The 20,165-nt window shown below is 38.9% G+C and overlaps 1 protein-coding gene across 1 annotated transcript in view; it reads right to left on the reverse strand.

Annotated features, from left to right (window-relative positions):
• Positions 1 to 19,688, reverse strand: part of SCIN (scinderin) — an 84,024-nt gene extending 64,336 nt beyond the window's left edge. The window contains exons 1-3 of the mRNA XM_007982014.3: positions 19,312 to 19,688; positions 11,778 to 11,932; positions 8,736 to 8,897 (exon numbers count right to left, since the gene is read on the reverse strand). Coding sequence (XP_007980205.1) covers positions 8,736 to 8,897; positions 11,778 to 11,932; positions 19,312 to 19,510 — 516 coding nt within the window. The 5' untranslated portion in view covers positions 19,511 to 19,688. The remainder of the gene's footprint in view (positions 1 to 8,735; positions 8,898 to 11,777; positions 11,933 to 19,311) is intronic.
• Positions 19,689 to 20,165: the final 477 nt, after the last annotated feature.

Below are 20,165 nucleotides of genomic sequence, written 5' to 3' on the forward strand. Positions count from 1 at the left end.
CAACATTAGAGCCAGTCCAAAAGCACCCTGCTTCCCCAGTCCATTTGAGTTAATGTACGGACTCCCTTTCCTCTTACAAAACAGGCCCCCTTCTAACTCTCAGCTAGGAGAATACCTCCCAACACTCCCTCATCTGCCATCTCCTCCACTAACAAGCCGACCAGGCCCTCCCAAAACCCCACGAAGGGGTCTCCAATCCCAAATAGACTTGCTCTCCAATTCCAATTAGACTCTTTAAGCAGCAGTGACACTTCAAAACTGTCGAGGTTTAGATCTCCTCACTGCCAAGAAAGGCAGACTGTGCATCTTTTTAGGAGAAGAGTGCTGTTTCCATACTAACCAGTCAGGACTAGTACAAGATGCTGCTCGACGAATAAGTGAGAAAGCTTCTGGCCAGGCACAGTGGCTCACGCCTGTAATCCCAGATCTTTGGGAGGCTGAGGTGGGCGGATCACGAGGTCAGGAGATTGAGACCATCTTGGCTAACACAGTGAAACCCCATGGTGAAACTCTCTACTAAAAATACAAAAAATTAGTCAGGCGTGGTGGTGGGCGCCTGTAGTCCCAGCTTTTCAGGAAGCTGAGGCAGGAGAATGGTGTGTAGCATGAACCCAGGAGGTGGAGCTTGCAGTGAGCAGAGATCGCGCACTGCACTCCAGCCTGGGCAACAGAGCAAGACTCCATCTAAAAAAAAAAAATTCTTCTGAATCAGGCAGCGCCTTTCAAATTCCTAGCCCCAGTGATTTCGTAACTCCTGAGCACCCTGGCTACTGCCCTTCTTAGGCCCTGCCATTACCCTCTTCTTCCATTTAGCACTTGGCCCATGTCTCTTACAGCTCCTCATCCAGTTTTTACAGGACCATGTTAGAACCTTCACCAATGGAACAGTACAAGATATGATGCTACTCCAAAAATACCAACAGCTCCAGGAACTGCAGTCCCTACTACCCAGCCTCTCCCCACAACCATCGCCCCTATCCAGCAAGAAGCAGCCAGATGACAACGGCACCCCTCTTCTATTACCTATTAAAAGGCTGGAATGTTAGGGACAAGCTGCCCCAGACCTCCCCCACCCCAACCCAATGCAGTTAACCCTTACCGGGAATACTCTGCAGCTGCATTCCTGGACCCCTATCCAGGCGCTACAGCAAGGTCACCAGACTTGCTTACAGCTCTACAGGCGGCATGGGGGAGGTCACGAGAAACATGGAGAAACCTAAGTTATATCCTCTTGTAAATTCCTATATTGTAAGCTGGTCATGAGATGATATGTGGTAAGGTTAACCGACAAACAACCCCAGGGTCTCTCTCCTCCATATAAATCCCTCACTTTGTAAGCTCAGGGCTACCTCCTCGGACTGTGGTGAAGCAGTCTGGCAGGTTAGTAAATTTACTCGCCTGACCTTGGGTCTCTCTCTCTCTTGTCCTTTCTCTCGGCTAACTTTACAGAGCCCTCATCCTTTCTCCAATTATAATGTGTTTACACCTTTCCTCCAGCATGTCTCACATTTTACCTTGTCATCCTCTTACTTGTAGTATGCGTCTATACCTCCCAGCATTTGACAGTACCTGAAGGTCAAAGTGTATCTGCTGTTTATCCTTATAATCCTATTCACTCAGCACATACTAGGCACAGAATAAATGCCATTCATCCCTACTTTTACTTCAGGGTACATTTTAGAGATTTAAGATTTGGTGTATCTTTCCCATTATCCATTCTTGTTGCCTCGAGGCTTTCCTCTTATAAATCTAGTGGTATGCATTACTTTGGGAGTAAGGACAAATTTATCTAGAACAGAGAAGATGTGGTTCAGTCTTTAGTTTTAAAATAAGCATTTCTAAGTAATAGCAGAGACAAAAGTCTGAAAGCCAACATAGTTTTAATTTAAAAGAAACTTGATTTTGCTACAGTTTTTTGGCCAGGAGTAAGTGAGGATGCTGTTTCGAAAGCTGGTCTTGCATCTTAAGTAGCACAGTGTTGGTCTTAGGGGCTAGAGTGTATTTTGCAGGAACCATAGAGTAGGCAAGAATGTGAGGTGGTGTAAGACTACTTTGTCTGGTTCAAAAAGTAAAAAAGACTGAAAAAAGTAGGACATCTAACCCAAAGCAATGAATCTTTGAGAAGAGCCCAGCACACTTCCTTTCCAATTGATTTGTCCTATACCCATCCACGAGCCTAAGCATTAGAGCAGAAATGACTGAGGGTAGCATCCAAGCCATTGGGCCAAGGGGCACTGGTACGATGAGGATACAGTGTCCCACAACTCCAGGGTAGTCTGAGAAAAACAAAGCAGAGTTCCTGAGAAGAGTGCAGTGGTGGCTGACAGAACCAGAAAGGGTGTTGTAGTAATATGTGGCCATGACATCAGAAGCCTAAAATGAGCCTGTGGATATTCCCTAGCAAATCTTGGGAACAGAGGCCAAAGCCCAAAACTCAAGAATTAATGGAATTAATGGAATGACTACAGCTCAATGGAGGTTATTGACTACAGCTCAATGAAGGTTATAGATTAGTGCGGACTGATGACTACAAACCAGACTCACACTTTCATCCTCATCCTCACTCCTGACTCTCAGGCCATAATATTACATATATGTCCCCTACTCCTGAGGGATGGAAAAGAGGATGGGTAGGATAAGTTCAAACTGCTTTAATGGCTAACAAAATTCACCTTTACTCCCTTTTATTTTTAGCTGACATGTAAAAATTGTACATATTTATTGGTTACGGAGTGATATTTTGATACAAATATAAAGTGTGTAATGATCAAATCAGAGTAATTAGCATATCAATCACCTCAAACATTTATCACTTATTTGTATTGGGAACACTCAAAATCCTTTTCTAGCTTTGAAAAAATACACAATAAATGATTATTAACTGTATTCACCACATAGCACTATAGAACAGTAGAACAGAACTCATTCCTCCTATCTTGCTATAATTTTGTATCTGTTAATTAACCTCTCCCTATCCTCCCGTCCCCCTACCCTTCCCAGTCTCTAATAACCACAATTCTACTCTCTAGACCTATGAACTTATTTTTAAGTCCCTGCATTTGAATGAGAACATGACATATTTATCTTTCTGTGCCTGATTTACTTTGCTTAACATAATATCCTACAGGTTCATCCATGTTGATGCAAATGGAAGGATTTCATTCTTTATTTTATGGCTGATTATTGTTGCATTGTGTGTATACCACATTTTCCTTATCTCTTCATTTATTTATGGATATTTATGTTGATTCCATATGTTTGCTATTGTGAATAGTGATGCAATCAGCATAGGGGCATGTGTATCCCTTTGATATACTAATGTCCCTTCCTTTAGATAAATACCCAGTAGTGGGATTGCTGGATCATATGGTAGTTCTATTTTTATTTTTTTGAGAAACTTCCATAATATTTTTCATAATGGCTGTAGGAATTTATATTACCACAAACAGTGTATAAGACTTCCCTTTTCTCTGCATCCTCATGAGCATTTGTTTTTTCTGTGTGTGTTTTTGATGACAGCCATTCTAACTGGGATGAGATGATATCTCATAGTGGTTTTGCTTTCCATTTTCCTGATAATTAGTGATGTTGAGCATTTTTTCATTTACTTATTGGCCATTCAAAATTCATTTCAATAAATTGAAATTATTTTTAAACCTTCTGGGGAAATAGGAGCTTAAGAATAGGGTATAGCTATAAATGGGGTTGAGAATAGGGTTGAGCTATAAATGAATAAAAAACACTCTAGACACGTGACTGCATGAGCCATATACTTTATGCTGGATGGATATACATTTGTTGAAACATTTGTTGAGTGGTTGTAAGTTCTAGGCTTTATATTTCAGAAACACAGTGAGTGAGGAAGGCTGATAAGTAAACAGACAAGCAATATAGAAAAGGCTGAGAAGCAAGTCTCTGCATAATGACAGGAAAGTTAAGTCTAGACCTGACCCTAAAGGACTGGGACACTGGACAGGAGAAGAAGAAAAGGTCAGGAAACAAACTATGAAGAAGGCAATATCTGAAGTGAATATCAAAGGATGAGAAAATATTGGATGCCTGCTGGAGAAAGGTGCCAAAGAAGAGGTGAGTATTCTAGGCAAAGGAATCAATCTGCAAAAGCAAAAGTCTGGTGACTTGAAGGAATGTGTCAGGCACGGGGTACTAAGACAGTATCAACAGCAGTGAAGAGAACAGGAAAGATTCAAGAGATAATTAGAAGGTAGAATAGGCTAGGATACCAATTAAATGAATGTGGAGCCCTTAGGAGAAGTTGTCAGGATCACTCCTGGATTTTGGTTTTGAAAACCTGAGTGAGTGGTGGCTCCATTGATAAAATAAAGACAATTAGAGAAGAAACCATTTTCTAGACGTGTTGAGTTTGAGGTTCTTATGACACACACGACATGAAATACCTGAAATTTTATTGACTTGGAGCTCAGACAAGAGGTCTGAGTTAGATTGAAAGTTTAGATTGACTCATGGGTAGTAGCTGAAACTCTGGGTGAGGATGAGTTTGCTTAGGAAAAATGTATAAAAGAAGATACAATAATTAAAATCCTTTAAAAAAGCACTTGAAGGGGTGGGCAGGCCATACAAAGAAGAATAAGAGTGGCCTGAAAGGGAGAAAAACAAGGAAGCCAGGGGAGGAGTGAGGCTGGAGAAGCTGGGAAAAGTCAACAGTGTGGGTTGTAACACAAGAATCAAGTGCATAATGTCATGGTGTCCACTGGATTTAGCAGGGGTCATTGATGCCCATAACAAGAACAGTTTCCGAGGAACTGTGGGAGTGAAAGTCGGACTGTGGGTTAAAGACTGACTGGTAAATGAGGAAGTAGAGACCGTTTTCTCAAAGCAGCATGACTGAACAATGGGAGAGGGTGTGATCGATTCTAAATAGTGAGGAGAACAGGGTAAAGCTGCATCACTGACCAAACAACAAGGAGACAGAACATGGGAACATCAGGATCAGTAACTCACCACAGGAATTCCTACTCCTGGGAAATCGAATTCTTCACTAGTGGCTGACTGTGACATACCTTTTCAAGAGTTAACCTCAGACCCCAAATCTTAAGAATATGGGCTTTTTTCTCACTATCATTCACATTCTGCAGTTACCCGAAGTATTTTACAGTATTTTCAGATGTAATTTTACTATTTTCTAAAAATACTTCATATCTTTAAAAATAGTGGGAAAATCATGACTAATAAATTCACCACCCTTAAAATATATTGTTCTAAAGTGTTTTTCCAATGACTCCATAAATTGGTAAGATCTAGCCACGTTTCATATTATTTTCTAAAAATATGCTAAATATGAGACAATGAGTCTAAATCATTCTCCAAAATATTGATGATTTTCTTCCCTTTCAAACTGGCTAAACTGATAATTATACTATCTTATGCCTCCGGCTGAGGAGGTTATATTGTAATGTCTGGGAATATTTACTATAATCTAGAATTCAATAAAAGTACAAATGTTTCTAAGAGATAATGGAATAACATATTAATAATAGCGACTGTTGATCAAAAAAGCTGATTTCTCTGATATGTGATCAAGGTATGGGATTTAGGTTATATCCATAAACTTAGTTTTGGCTAGGTGGCCTTAGCTGGGTGACAACTGGATGTTTAAATTAAATTTTTCATACCTGGGTCATAATACAAACTTGAAGAAACTGCACTGGCATCCTTTTAGGCTCTCTGACACAGAAGGTTGTCTTTAAATAACTAGTGTAATGACTACTATTAAAATATTATGGTACAGAAAAGTTAGTTACGTGTATTTCTTTGTTTACTGACACACCCCAAAATAAAGCTGCCAAGGTAGTTCAAGATCTTATCACCATTCAGAAACTTTTGGCAACACACCAACTGGCTAAAGGTTAATAACACAAACACAGATCTTGGAAGTATTTATTGTAGATTATGTAGGAATCTGGTGCTTGATTCTCACCAGGGTATCCCTTTTGTGTATAGGAAAATTCCAGAATATAACAGATAACCAAGCACCAGTACCTCTGCAACAAATATCTTTCATTCCATATATCTCTTTTATAAGGCATGGGAGAAGAGAACTTGAAAGTTATTAAATAAAATTAACTATATAAAATAACTTACTATTAAATAGACGAATGCCCTGGAACCTTATAATAGAGACTCTGTCCCTATTGCATGAACCTGGATTTGTGGGCCATACTCCCACAGGTTGACTATGAGAAGAGAGTATACGACATAAGAACTACAACCTGTCTACCACCACACCCAACTACTTGGCCCATAGTGGAAACTCTGTATTTGTTCCGCAAAATGATAAATGATTTAGTGAATACTACTGCTTTCAGTGGAATCTCAGCAGATTAGGCATCATCAGGTTTGAATTCAGCAGATTCCGAAACTATCGCAAGACATTCTATTACCAGGCCATACTATCTAATATACTACCAAGTTAGCTTAGTGCCATGAAAAGAATGTAAAGTAGGAATAGAAAAACCAGGCCCCATCCTGGGTCACCACGCAACTGGCATGAATGTGGAGTGACTTGCACATACCTTCTAAGGCCTAAGGCTTTTGTTTCCCCTTTTGAAACTGGGATGATAACTGCCATTTCCCAGATGTGACTGTGCGTCAGATGAGACTGAATCATAGTTAGCTAAGGATAAAAGTGGCATCAGAAATCAGACTCAAGATGTAAAAACAAATGAGGAAGTTAAGGCTCAGAGACAGTGAGTTGCCAAGATCATAGCAGATAGTTAGAAAGCTCAACTGGAAGCTATTCATGATAATTGAATAGATTATTATACTCACATAGCAATTACATTATACACAACAATTTTTTTTTAAGAAAAGAAATACTTACAAGTAATGGCAGTCATTAATTACATTATCATTGGGAAGCGTCCTTCTTGTTTAGGGATCCTCACGATCACCTAATCGAATATCTACTTTTACAGATGAGAACCTCAGAGTACAGCAACTGGAATGAGAACTGAGGTCTCCTTTTTCTAATAAAAATGCCATTTTATTTTCAAAAGCACTTATATATTATAAAGGGCTTTAGAGTGTAAATGGTGGAGATGAAAGTTGAGAGAGAAAATCATTGTGCATAGGGTTTGAGAGACTGAATGGTGCAACTGCTTTTGGAACTGTGTGGCTGTAGACATTTATTTGCACGAGTTATTTCTTTCTTTATTTATAGTGTAGGGGGTGGCGGCGGGAGGGGAGAATGAAAAGGTGGAATAGTATGTGTATTCTGCCTAGATCTGAGAGTCAGGACTTAAATCTGCTAGGAGAATGAATTAGCTATTGAAGTTGAAAAGGACTTTCCCATGAAATTTATTGTGAGATTCAGGGCAAAAGTACTGCCATTTAGGGTGTAGATGTCTACGTATAATATTAAGAATTGTACTTTGGGCATTTATATTATTGCGATCTCAACTTTGCACACAAGCTGGTATGATCCAAGACAGTTGGATTATGTATAAGTAGTAATAAAACTATAGATGCACGCTCACTTAAAGAAACTGATGCAGTTTGTATCTTGGGGTCATTTTCCAAACAATGTATAACCTTAGTACATTTAATCTCTGTACTGTTGTTAAATTAATATTGCTTAAACAGAACTTTGTAACTCTGTTTTCAGAATCCTTTGTGTCCCTCCTCTATGCCAATGGAATAAGCTCTTTTGGCTTCTGTCTACTGCTTTATCCCAAAATACTGCCCAAGTAGATGCAATAAAACAAAAAGCTTAGTGGGGCATCAGATATGCTGAGAGTCTAATCCTGGCTTCATCATTTACTGACTGTGCAACCTTGAGCAAATTCCACATACAAGCCTCATGCTAACTGAAGCAATGCAGGTCAGCTCATGACTCTGTTATAACGTTTGGCCCAGAAATGTTAGGAATGATAATTAGAATGTTGAGCTGTATGATGTGATGAAAATTATGATAATGAAAAGCAGGAAGAGGAGATCCTTGTAAGTTCTGTGCTTTCTTGCTTTCATTGCTTTTGCACATGGTTTTTCAGCGGAGGGAAATGCTCTTTATTTCTATTATAAAACTTAACAAAGTTTTAAAGATACAACTTATATCCTACCTTCTAGAGTCTAGCAAAGAGTCTTGCAATAATGCTTCTTTGTCATGACAATAATGATTAATAAATATACCTGATATTAGAGAAGCGTCTTCCAGGAAGAAAACATAAGTCAGATATAATATACCATTGCCCATGTTGTTAAGATGATACTTGATATTTGTACTTCTGCTAATTGAAAAGTGTGAAACGGTATGATGTGTGTGTATATGTATGTCAAAATACATCTTTACAATTCTTTAGGTGGCTGTTTAGATTCATCTTATGTCCATATTATATTCTAGAACCTTTTGTTGCTGGGGGAACCAGTTTCCCCCTCAAGCTATGTTTTCCCATGCACAATTAGAGACAAAAATAATTAGAGGAAGCTCTGTTCAGAGAGAAGGGGAAACGTATTAAAAATTAGTCAATATCTGTTCTATGGTAGGAAGAACTAAATCACTATTCTAAACCTATCAAAGAAAAACCTTTGAAGTCTCACTTCATGCGTCATTTAAATACTTGGCAATTACTCATCTCACATAAACGTGGCCCCTTTCCAGTGTGTAGAAAAAGTGATTCTTTTCAATGACATGTATATATGATTTGATCTGAAAGCAATTCACTTTTCTTTAGACATTGATATGTGTATATGAAACTTACGGTGCCAAGGTCAATGATGAAGCAGTCACCCTTGTTGAAACTGTCCCAGCTAAGGGGAACTTCTGTGGCTCTCACCACTCTACGACCCTTCACATGTAGGAGCCTCTTGGCTGTCAGGTCGTTTGTAAGAACGTGGTTTAATCCAGATGCCACGCCTCCAGCCTGATGAATGGAGGGAAGACACACAAAAAACAAAGAGAAAACTGATGAGATGTCTACCTAGACAAAGCAAAGTACAATAATACCGCTGGTGTTTATGTCAAAACTGTACCATCAGGTCAAGTTAAAATAGCCACCTATTCCATAAGACAAGAGAGAACCCCTTGGTAATCAACAGATTGTGTTTGTTTGGTCTCTTTATTCTTTCTGTTTCAACCATTCAATTGACAACTGCAAGTATTTACTGAGAACCTTCAGTGTATAAAACGCTGCTGCAAAAACAAAAAGAAGAAGCCATAGCTCTTGCCCTTTGGACACTAATGACTCCCAAATCATTAATGAGCAAAAAGGCAAACATTTCAGGGAAGAAGGTGACAGGTGGCTAGAGGAGGGTCAGAGATAACACGTACAGATGACAGCAGCCAGAGCAGAAGGCACCCAAAAGTTCACACTGGTACAGGGTTGGGACAGAGATGGTTATTGAGTGCTGGCCAGGAATGGGCTGATCTTATGTATGGTCCTTGTTTTTACATTTAAAGTAATCAAATGTCTTCTATATTTTCTGGTAAACAAGTCTTACTATTAATAAATATGCTAGACCTGAGTGTTTTTACTGTAAGCTAGGAGAGATGCAATATCTTGACTGTACATCCCCAGCCAAAACAAAACAAAATAAAATGAAATACAATCACACTGAATTAAAGAAAAGCTTAAGAAAAAATATTAACTGTATCAACTACATCTTCTTATATTATTTGCAATCATCTTTTACCTTTTCATTTTTTCTAATTAAATGATATGAACCATATCCTTATTTCCACAATTAATTATAATTAATTATATGTGCATAACTGAGCTGCAGAATAAACAAAACTGTCACTGATAGATTAAAGACCTCTATAATAATGGTAAGGAAACTTAGAGCTAATTTGTCATTAGTACATTCTTTTCCACCGACTTTAAATTTCCACCATTCTCCAAGAAAAGTTGGTATAGATTAAATGTTAATTTCAGGACAATTAAAACCTCAAATTAAAAATATATATATATATAATGATTTCCTAGTCCATAATTTTACAACGACTGCCACATTTCTTGGTTGAATAAGCATTATATAATTAAATAAATACAAGTTTTCATCTATGTACTACTGCTTTGAGACGGAGTTTCACTCGTGTCTCTGAGGCGGGAGTGCAATGGCATGATGTCGGCTCACTGCAACCTCTGCCTCCTGGGTTCAAGCAATTCTCTTGCCTCAGCTTCCCTAGTAGCTAGGATTACAGGTGCATGTCATCACGCCCAGTTAGTTATTGTATTTTTAGTAGAGGGAATTTCACCATATTAGTCAGGCTGGTCTCAAACTTCTGACCTCAGGTGATTCATCTGCTTTGGCCTCTCAAAGTGTTGGGATTACAGGCGTGAACCACCACGCCCGACCACAGTTACTTTATTATTTAATTTATTCCTTAATACAACAGCTGTATGAGGAAGCTGTTATAATATTTATCGTTTAGGGAAACTGAGCACAGAAAGCTCTGTATTTTCCCTAAAGGAAAAACGTCATATGTGGCAGAAATGGGTCCATAACTAGGATGGTGTCACAGCACCTGCTTTTAGTAACTACAAGACTCAACTTATTTAAAATGTTGAGTTCACTGACATAAAGGAAGTTTCAGTATAATTTGTCATAAACTGTAGGAGCTCATGTGAATCAAATAAAATGAGAGGTAATAGTTTTGTATTTAGGGTAGTTCATAGCCTAGAAAAAAAAAATGATTTCAAGAGACATAAGAGAACCTACAATATATAAGTGTTTTGTTCTGATCTCAATAGTATCACAAAATATTCAACCAAGACTCTGAACAGGCAAAGGTGTAAATAAGCCTTGCCATCTTAGTAAGTGGAGTTATTATTACAGTCAGAATTGCAGTGAAGCTCTAAGGTTTCAGGTCTTCACTAGGGTAGCATGCTGACAAGGCGGTGCAGTGGGATGTGCAGAACACTTGCTGGAGCGTGTTTGATTTCGGAAATCTGTGATGTTTGTCTGGAGAGGGTATTCCTCACACGTGAACAGAACACATGTGGAGCGGTGGGTGGCAGGAATGATGAAGGGAGGGCCAATCTGGAAAGATAACTGGGAGAATGACAAAAAAGGAACAAAACAAACAAACAAACAAAAGACAAAAAAAAAAACCCTGTCCTATACTGAAGGCTGCCTTAAAGGGATAGAACCATTTAACTATTTGTTCTTGTTTTTCAGAAGTAAAGCCAATTGATCAGTGTTTCAGACCAGTGTGGGTAAATTGTGTATGCGCGTGTGTGTAGTTTACCTGCAGAATTTTCAGCTCAAAAGTTTCATCTGTATCCCTTCTAAGATCAAACCACACTATTTTGGAAATACATGTATAGTTCTTTACAGTAACTAAAATTATAATTATTATAAATACTGTATTAATATATTCCAGAACAACTGAGATTTTGAAGGCTTCGGTTACTTGCAGAAACTTCAGAGATTCTCTAGAATAGCAAAAACGAAAACTTTTAAGACCCAAATTACCAAAATTTAAATGTTGAAATAGCTACAAAATATTAAAAAGTTGTTTTGTGAAGACATAACTGAAAGCTCTTTTAAAAAATTAAGCTATCAAATTAAATTGTCACAATATTTCACATATTGTACCACACATTTCACAAACATTTACTGAGCACCTACTGTGTATTCATCAGGTACTGGGGATATATCCATGAACAAAACAGATTAAAACAACAACAACAAAAAACAAAAAACTGTGCCCTCAATGAACTGTCATTCTATGAAGACAGGAGGTATGGATGGACGAGAGGAGAAAGGGATTCATAATGGAAAGTGAGAGAGCTGCTTACCTTGTATTTCAGACCGTCTTTGAAATAGCTAACAAAGTCAGTAGACTCATATCCTTGAAGTTCTCTATTCTGCACTGGCTTGCCACCCAAATAGTCATCCATCTGAACAGTGAAGATGGCAGCAGCTGTGCTTTCATCCTGGGAACACTCCTTTCCTAAAATAGTGAACAACAGCACCTCAAATACCAAGCAAGAAGAAGGATTAAGGCAGAATTTCTGATATGAAAGGAGTCAGAAATTTTCATTTCAATTATGTGTCAATACAACAGTCTTCTACAGAAAGATCTTTTAGCTAAAATAGTGTAACATATTATTTTGCTAATAATTAACAATTTTTTTGTCTATTTTTTATTTTTATTTTTTGAGAGAGGGCGTTGCTTTGTTGCCAAGCCTGGAGTGCAATGGCATAGTCATAGCTCATTGTAACCCCAAACTCTGGGGCTTAAGTGATGCTTCCGCCTCAGTCTCACAGGCAGCTTGGACTACAGGTGCATGCCACCATGCTTTGCTAATTCTCAAAAAAGTATTTTGTGCAGCCGGGCGCGGTGGCTCAAGCCTGTAATACAGGACTTTGGGAGGCTGAGATGGGCGGATCACAAGGTCAGGAGATCGAGACCATCCTGGCTAACACGGTGAAACCCCGTCTCTACTAAAACATACAAAAAACTAACCAGGCGAGGTGGCGGGCGCCTGTAGTCCCAGCTACTCGGCAGGCTGAGGCAGGACAAAGGCGTGAATCCGAGAGGTGGAGCTTGCAGTGAGCCGAGATCCAGCCACTGCACTCCAGCCTGGGCGACAGAGCGAGACTCTGTCTCAAAAAAAAAAAAAAAAAAAAAAAAAAAACAATGTTGTGTAGGGAAAAGGTCTCTGTATGTTGCCCAGGCTGGTCTCAAACTCCTGGCCTCAAGCAGTCCTCTGGCTTTGGCCTCTTAAATTTTGGGGGATTACAGATGTGAGCCACCGTGCCCGGCCTGTTTTTGTTTCTGCTTTTTCCAATTCCTTCAAAAATTTTAAAAAGAAACACTGCTGTGTGAAGTTGCTCGGGAAGATAAAACAACCTATTCCAATGAGATTTAAGTAAACATTAATTTGGTAAGGTCAATAAGATCAGGCTATGAAAACATTTGACAACTGGTTTAGCCTTTATTAGGATAAATCCTTGGTTTTATGATATGTCAACATGTGAATTAATGTTTGTGAGAAATATGAACATCACGAGCCATAATTAAATAAGTGGTTTTTACAATGGGAAAATGAATATAATTTAATTTTACTCCTATTTTTTTGGTCTTTTTCCCTACTTCACTATCTGATTGGTTTTGTTTGAATGAAATAATGATCTCTGAAGGAAAAGAAGAGCAAAGGAAGCAGCATGCTAACATTTATTAAGTGTTAATGTACTTGGTATTGTTCCGGGTATTTTACATACAACATACATTTAATTTTCACAATTGTAATACAGATCACATCCAGGTAACTTCACTAAGGTCAAAACAATTAGTAAGAACGAGTGTCTGTAGTATACATAAAGGTCACAGTACGGACAGTCAGGAGGGGTACTCACATTTTATGGAAAACACTTCAAACTCTTTACTACATCCAAGCTGTAATAAAAATCTTAAATGACTCTAGAAATAATAATGGCCAACATTATACATTTATACTACCCCTAATGGCCAGACACTGTGCCAGTGTTTTACATGGATGATCTCATTTAATCTTCAAACAACCTAATAAAGCAGAACCTATTTTCTACTAGATTGGAACAGAGAAAATGGAGGCTTAGAGAGGCTGGGTAACTTTTCTGAGGTCATAAAGCAACTTTTGGGAGAAAAGGACCAGATGTAGGTTTGTGTGACTCTGAAGCACAGGTTCTTAAAAGCTACAGTACACTTGTGGGTAATTTTTTGTACTCAGGCTCTCATTAACGGTACAATTTTATAGTGACAAGGTATGTTAATTTCTGCCATGGATAACTGATGCATAAAAGTTTAGAAGCTGTAATAATTTAATAGTTCACATGAACAACCCTAATTGAGAGTATTCACCAAAGTTGAAGAAGGGAAATCAGTCAGCTGTATTAAAGAAAGAATCAGATTTCTTACAATTCCCCCTCTTACTCTCAAAGGAGACCCATATACCAAGTATCTTCTGAGGGGGGAAAACAACAACAACAACAAAAAACAACTCAGTAGCTAGAAGACTACTTGGCATGACAACAATTTTGTGAACTTGCTGTGGTCAAAGTTAATTATTTAACACACCAGCAATTTTGCGATCTGAAAGGACTCTGGTGTCATTCTTCTGCCAATTTGGGATCCAAACCCTAACTGAGAGTACCGTAAAGACGTAGATGTAGATTTTTATGATGCTTTAAGAGATAACTTGGAATCAAGATTAACATCAAAGGTGCTAAAGATGATGTATTTGACATAAACACCCTTACCTGACTACAAGTTGAAACCTGAATCTCTTTAAGTAGATGTAAATGGACAGGCATGAAGTTAATGAATGAACTGAAAGTAAGTTAATTAAATTATGCTATCATTTGCTGATGCTTATGTAATGTGGTTGGCCAGGGGATATCTGTATGAATAAAACAGGCTGCCTGAAAGAGGTTGATGGTCTTGATGAAGCCAATGTCAGCCTTGGGATTCAAAAATTAGAATCAAATTCAGTAGTAGCATGATGGAATTCCAGAAAGTGTTTAGAAACTTATGAACTTTGTGTATAAAGTCTGGTTAAGAAACAATTTAGTTTTCCCCTATGAATCTGCTTATGATTTCCATTTGTTGTTTCCCTACACTGATTTTATCAGTGTCTTTTATGTTCTGTTATACTATGTTGTGCCATGCTATTTTATATTATGTTAAACTTGTGTACATCCTGCAAATTACTGTATTTTGTGGTTGTAACGATTTTATAGATAAAAAGAGGGGTTTAAAACTAGGTTAATCCAACAGCCATCCATGATAAAATAAAATAAGCCAAATTAGGAATAGAGAGGAACACCTTCAAATGATAATTAGAGTCAACAAAAAATGTAGCGCTAACAATGCTGAACAGTAAAAGACTGAATGTTTTTCCCATAAAATCCAGAAAATGGGTGTGAACTCTCACCACTCTTATTCAACATAGTACAGGAAGTTCTAACCACTGCAATAAAATAAGAAAAAGAAAAAAAAGGCATACAAATTGAATATGAAGAAATAAAAAGGTCTCTATTTAGAGACAACAATATTGTTTACATAGTGAACTCTAAGAGAGCTACCAAAAAAAAAAAAACTCTCCTAGAAATAAAAAGTACAATGAGCAAATTAGCAGGATACAAGATTCATCAGTAACACAAAAAATCAGTCACATTTCTATATAGAAACAATGAACATGCGGAAACTGAAATTAAAGGCGCAATGCTATTTACAATCACTCCAAAGAAACTGTAATACTCAGGCATATAGTTTAAAAAACGAATAGGAACTGTACACTGAAAATTACAAAATGGCATGCAAAATATCAATGAAGACCTAAGTAAATGTAAACATTTAGTGTTCATGGATTTTAAGACTCCACATAATAACGATGTCAATCCTTCACAAATTGATCTATAGGCCTAATGTTATTCTTATCAAAATCACAGTAAGGTTTATTACAGACATATACAAGCTTATTCCAAAATTTATATAGTGTGGCACAGGCCCTAGAATAGCTAAAATCATCTCGACAAACAAGCAGAAAGTGGGAGGAATCGCTCTACTTGATACTAAGGTTTACTATATAGCTAATGTGATTAAAACAGATTGGTACTGTTGAAGGATAGACACAGATCAATAGACCCAATATCCCCCAGTAGTGACACTTTGTAAAATTACAGTATGGCTTAGTATATTAATGTATAGTACAGTACAGCACTGAATACCACAACCAGGATATTGGCATTGATATAATCCACCTATTTTTTTCATATTTTTTTCAGTTTTACTTGTATTCATGTGTGTATATGTGCATTTAGTTCTATAAAGTTTTATCACATGAACAAATTCATACATCTGCTATCGCAATCAAGATGCTGTATAGTCCCACCAAAAACATCCTTCATGTTGCCCTTTTATAATACACTCTTCTCCAGCCCACATCATCCCCTCTTCACCCTATCAATACATAACTAATGGCAATGCCAAATCTAAAATTTTGTAATTTCAAAAATGTTATATAAATGGGATCATACAGTATAAAGCCTCTTAAGATTTTTCGCTCAGCATGATTCCCTGGAACTTCATCCAAGTTGTTGTATGTATCAACAGTTTGTTCCTTTTTATTGCTGAGTAGTATTAGTTGGTACAGATGTACAACTTGTTCAACCAGTCACCTGTTGAAAAGCATCTGGGCTGATTCTAGTGTTCGCTTATTCAAATAAAACTGCTGTGGAAATTCAGGTACAGGTTTTTATGTGAACACAAAATTTCATTTTTCTGGGATAAATACCTATGAATGCAATTGCTGGGTCATATGGTAGTAGTATATTTGGTTTTGTAAGAAACTACTAAACTCTTTTCCAGAGTGCTGCACCATTGCACATACCCACCTCCATGCTCCAGCAATGTAAATGATGCAGTTTCTTAGCATCCTAGCCAGTCCTTCATATAAGTTCTTTGTATCGTATATTGTAATCCAATCCTTTGGATTCTCAGGGCACAAGGCCTGATACAGCCCACTTATAACATAAATGTATACTGCTTTAAAATATATTTGGGTAAAGTTTAAAACTGGCAAACAGAAAGAATGAGGATAAGTGTTTGTAGCTTAGGTTAGGGATGTGACAGGGAGCAGTTTTACTATCTAGACCTACCCATTCATTTGGTGCTATAAGGAACTAGAAACAGAAGGTGAATGGATGCATTTAAACTGCTAGGTGCAAAGCTGAAATGTTTTTAAAGAAGGGATAATGCAATAACATTTAAGTTCTTTGCAATAAATTTTTACTTTCATTACATTTAAGCATATGATGTTAATACATGTAATCTGAGATATACCGAGTGTTATGGAAACACGGAAGGAGAGACCAGGAAAGACGATTCTCCCTCTCTTCTCTCTCGTTTTAGGTCCAACTTCTTCCTATTTCTCCTTTCTGCCTCCCATTTGGCCTGTTTCTTCATTTCTATGCTACGCACCTTTTTTCATCTCAATTTAACTTTAGTTTCTCTTCCTTCCAGCTGATTCCCTTTAACCAAATGTTCTTTTTCCCTGGATGTTCAGCTCTCTCTCCTGGGACTTTCTCTCAATCTGTCTCTCTGATGAATCCTCATGGATTCATCCTAATTTAGGTCTTAGACTACACTATTCTGGATGAAATTCTGTTTTCTTAGGGAACTGAAGTAGGAAGAACTGTTGGGCAATCCCATCTGAAGGTCCTGTTGGCTATTTTACTTGAAACTTTTTTCCTCTCCATGATTCTCTCTTGACACAAAAACCCTTCCAAATACTCTCATTTTTTTTTTTTTTTTTTTTTCTGTAAAGGCTTCTGTTTCCCAATAACCACAGACACTTTGTGCTTTCACAGTAACTATCACATTCTACCTGTGTTATATCACTTTCTGTCTTTTTGCACCTTTGAGGTGATGAACTTTCAGAGAAGGTTCATTAATTATTCATACCTACAAGTGCTTTGTACTGTACTGGCCATATTGAATAATTACTGAATGAATTCGCTTGTTATTAACATGTTATTGACTTCAGTTTTAGCACGTCTTTAAGATTATAAACATTTCTGCTCAAAGCATTTTTTATTATATTTTTGAAATTTATGAGCACCAAGTGGATAATTAAGGGGATAATTAAGTTAATAAGGTGAATCTATAAACCCTACAAAACTTAGTAGTTAAGTCAACTTGGATAAAAATGTATAGAATTAAAGAACTGTGTTCAAATCTCCCTTGCGGTCGTCTGACAAAGTCAAACTTAACTGCTGTCTACAGTAAGATATGGAATGATTTCACATTTTAATTTATTCAAGTGGCAAACGTGGCATTTTAAACACTTTCATTCATATTAGATTCAAGTTCTGCATGGGAAGTCCTCTGTAAGGACATCATTATTCTATCTGGCATCATTCATTCTTGAACATGGGTTATATATTAAAGTTTCAGTGTTTTCTGGCACAAAATACAAATAGATGACAGTATATTACAGCATTATAATAGGAATAACAGCAATGCAACAAGAAACCAAAATGTGTTTAGAACTCGGGCTGAGCCTTCTCTGCCTCCTCAAACTAACACAAATTTTTGACTCCAAATATTATAATTAAAAGTCTTATCTTCATCTACATATTTTTCATTTCTCATTTCTCAAATGCCTGTTCCAGGTGTTTGCCAGTGTTTAGACAGTCACTATTCCATGTTTTCCACTATTTCGTTTCTTAAAATCTTCAAGTGTTAGAAATTACAATGTTGGCTTTCAGGGACTTAAAAATGTGTATGTGTGTGTGTAGTTTTGTGTGTTTTCCTCCTAAGCTCAGGGATAAAACTAAACAAACACGAGTACTGGGCAGGCTAGCTAGTTTTAAAAGAAGGCAAAAAGGCTCAGAGAATAGGCATGTTGTTAGACAGGGTGTGCCCACTGGCACAAGACCTCCTGGGGAGAGGGTGGACATTCAGGATGTTTATGAGTAAAAGTAGAAGGTGGAAAAAGAACACACAAGGCTCAGTGTCCTGACAGCCTGGCACGAACGCAGCTCAAAATAATTACTACTGCTGAAGGAACAGTTTCTGTTCCATCTTGTGTCCTTGCTAAAATAAATAATAAATAATAACAATAAAGCAGTCTATCTACATAAATATGTGAAATATCCATATAGAGCTATTTATTTATATATAAAATATCTGTATCTTTTTCTTGCTTCCATCTGAGGGCGTCAGCTTCCTAATGAAGTGGAGTTTTTGTCTACCAGACCCTCAAGCAGCGTGGTGCGGGTAGAATCCTATTTTAAAGAGGCCCAGAACAATAATCCCCGCAATCATAGAGAAAATGTGCCAGTGCCCGAAAGCAACAAACAAAAATAATGTGTGAAGGAAAAGAAAAAGACTTCTCCCTAGCGGCGGCACATGCACCCAAACTTTACGACTTCCTCTCCATCCTGACAGGGAAAGCAGGACTGAGCTTGTCGGAAGGTAAGTAGGGCTTGGCTAGAGACGGCGTGCGCGGAGGCAGAGCCCCTGGACAAGAGTGGCGTTTGGAGACTTGAAGGTGAAAGGGGAAGAAGCCAGAGTCACCAGCTCCAAAGTCCCAGAACTACACCTGGCAAAGGTCAAAGCCTGTGGGGTGAGTCAATTGCGGACAACGCCAGAGCCTCGCGTTTGCAGCAGGCAAGTTGACTTCGGCGGGGAGAAAGTGGCCGGCCGCAAAGGGCCGCCCGACAGGTCTCCAGTCTAGCTCAGTTTGCGGTCCCCTTTGCTCCCACGTCTGCAAATCTCGGACCCCTACGTCCTCCCCTCGCCCGCCTTGGCGCGTCGGGGTCCCGCCGCCCGCCGTCCCTTACCGAGCCAGAAGTGCAGGCGGTAGGTGAAGCCTCGGCTCGTCTTGGCCGTATGCAGCACCAGGTAGGCATCCCCGACGTAGAAGTCTCCGTGAGCGCTCTGGGGCACGGGCACCAGCTCCAGCTTCTCAATCCTCCAGACCTGCAGTCCCGCCTGCTTGCCCGCCCGGGCGAACTCCTCGTGGTATAGCTCCTGTGCCATGGCTCCTGCACGCGATACTCCGGGGGGCGCGGGATCTCGCTGACCTTGTAGCTGGACTAAACCCAGAGCAGCAGGAGGAACCTTATTCGCCGCCACTTTATAGGGTTTGCCATCCGGGGAGGCGGCGCCCTGAAACGGGAGGAGCTAAGTGCCCGGGCGCGAGTTGATGGAGTAGGCGATCGCTTCCCACGGGGAGCGCAGCGCTGGCTTCCAAGCTCCCACGCCCTGCCCCAGGCCAGGAGCAGAATCGGCGTCCCAGAAGTGTTGAGATTCAGAGGGAGTTTATAGTAACTCGTGCCAATGCCTCCTCCAAGGAAAGACATTTTCTCTAGCAATAGACGGAGAACATTAACGATGAAAACTGCCTGGCACTCCCTCGTGCATACTCATCATCACCGTCCTGCATATTTCCTCTTCTCTCGCTAATTCTGCTATTTCTGGATCTCAGTTGTTCTTGGCAGGAGGGGTGAGGTGAGGAAAGAGCGTGCCAGCCCTACAGAGTTAAGTCAGCGTTTACCCGGGTGGAGCAATACCTGTTCTTTCTGGCCCTCTAGAATACTTCTTTCCTAGAACAAATCTTCCTCTGCTAATAGCAACACTTGCCGTTAGGCAGCAGAGGAGTGTGCCACATTAGTATGTTGGAATAATTTTAATG

The sequence above is a fragment of the Chlorocebus sabaeus genome, chromosome 21 (assembly GCF_047675955.1).
Source record: "Chlorocebus sabaeus isolate Y175 chromosome 21, mChlSab1.0.hap1, whole genome shotgun sequence".
In the NCBI taxonomy this organism is placed as follows: domain Eukaryota; kingdom Metazoa; phylum Chordata; class Mammalia; order Primates; family Cercopithecidae; genus Chlorocebus; species Chlorocebus sabaeus.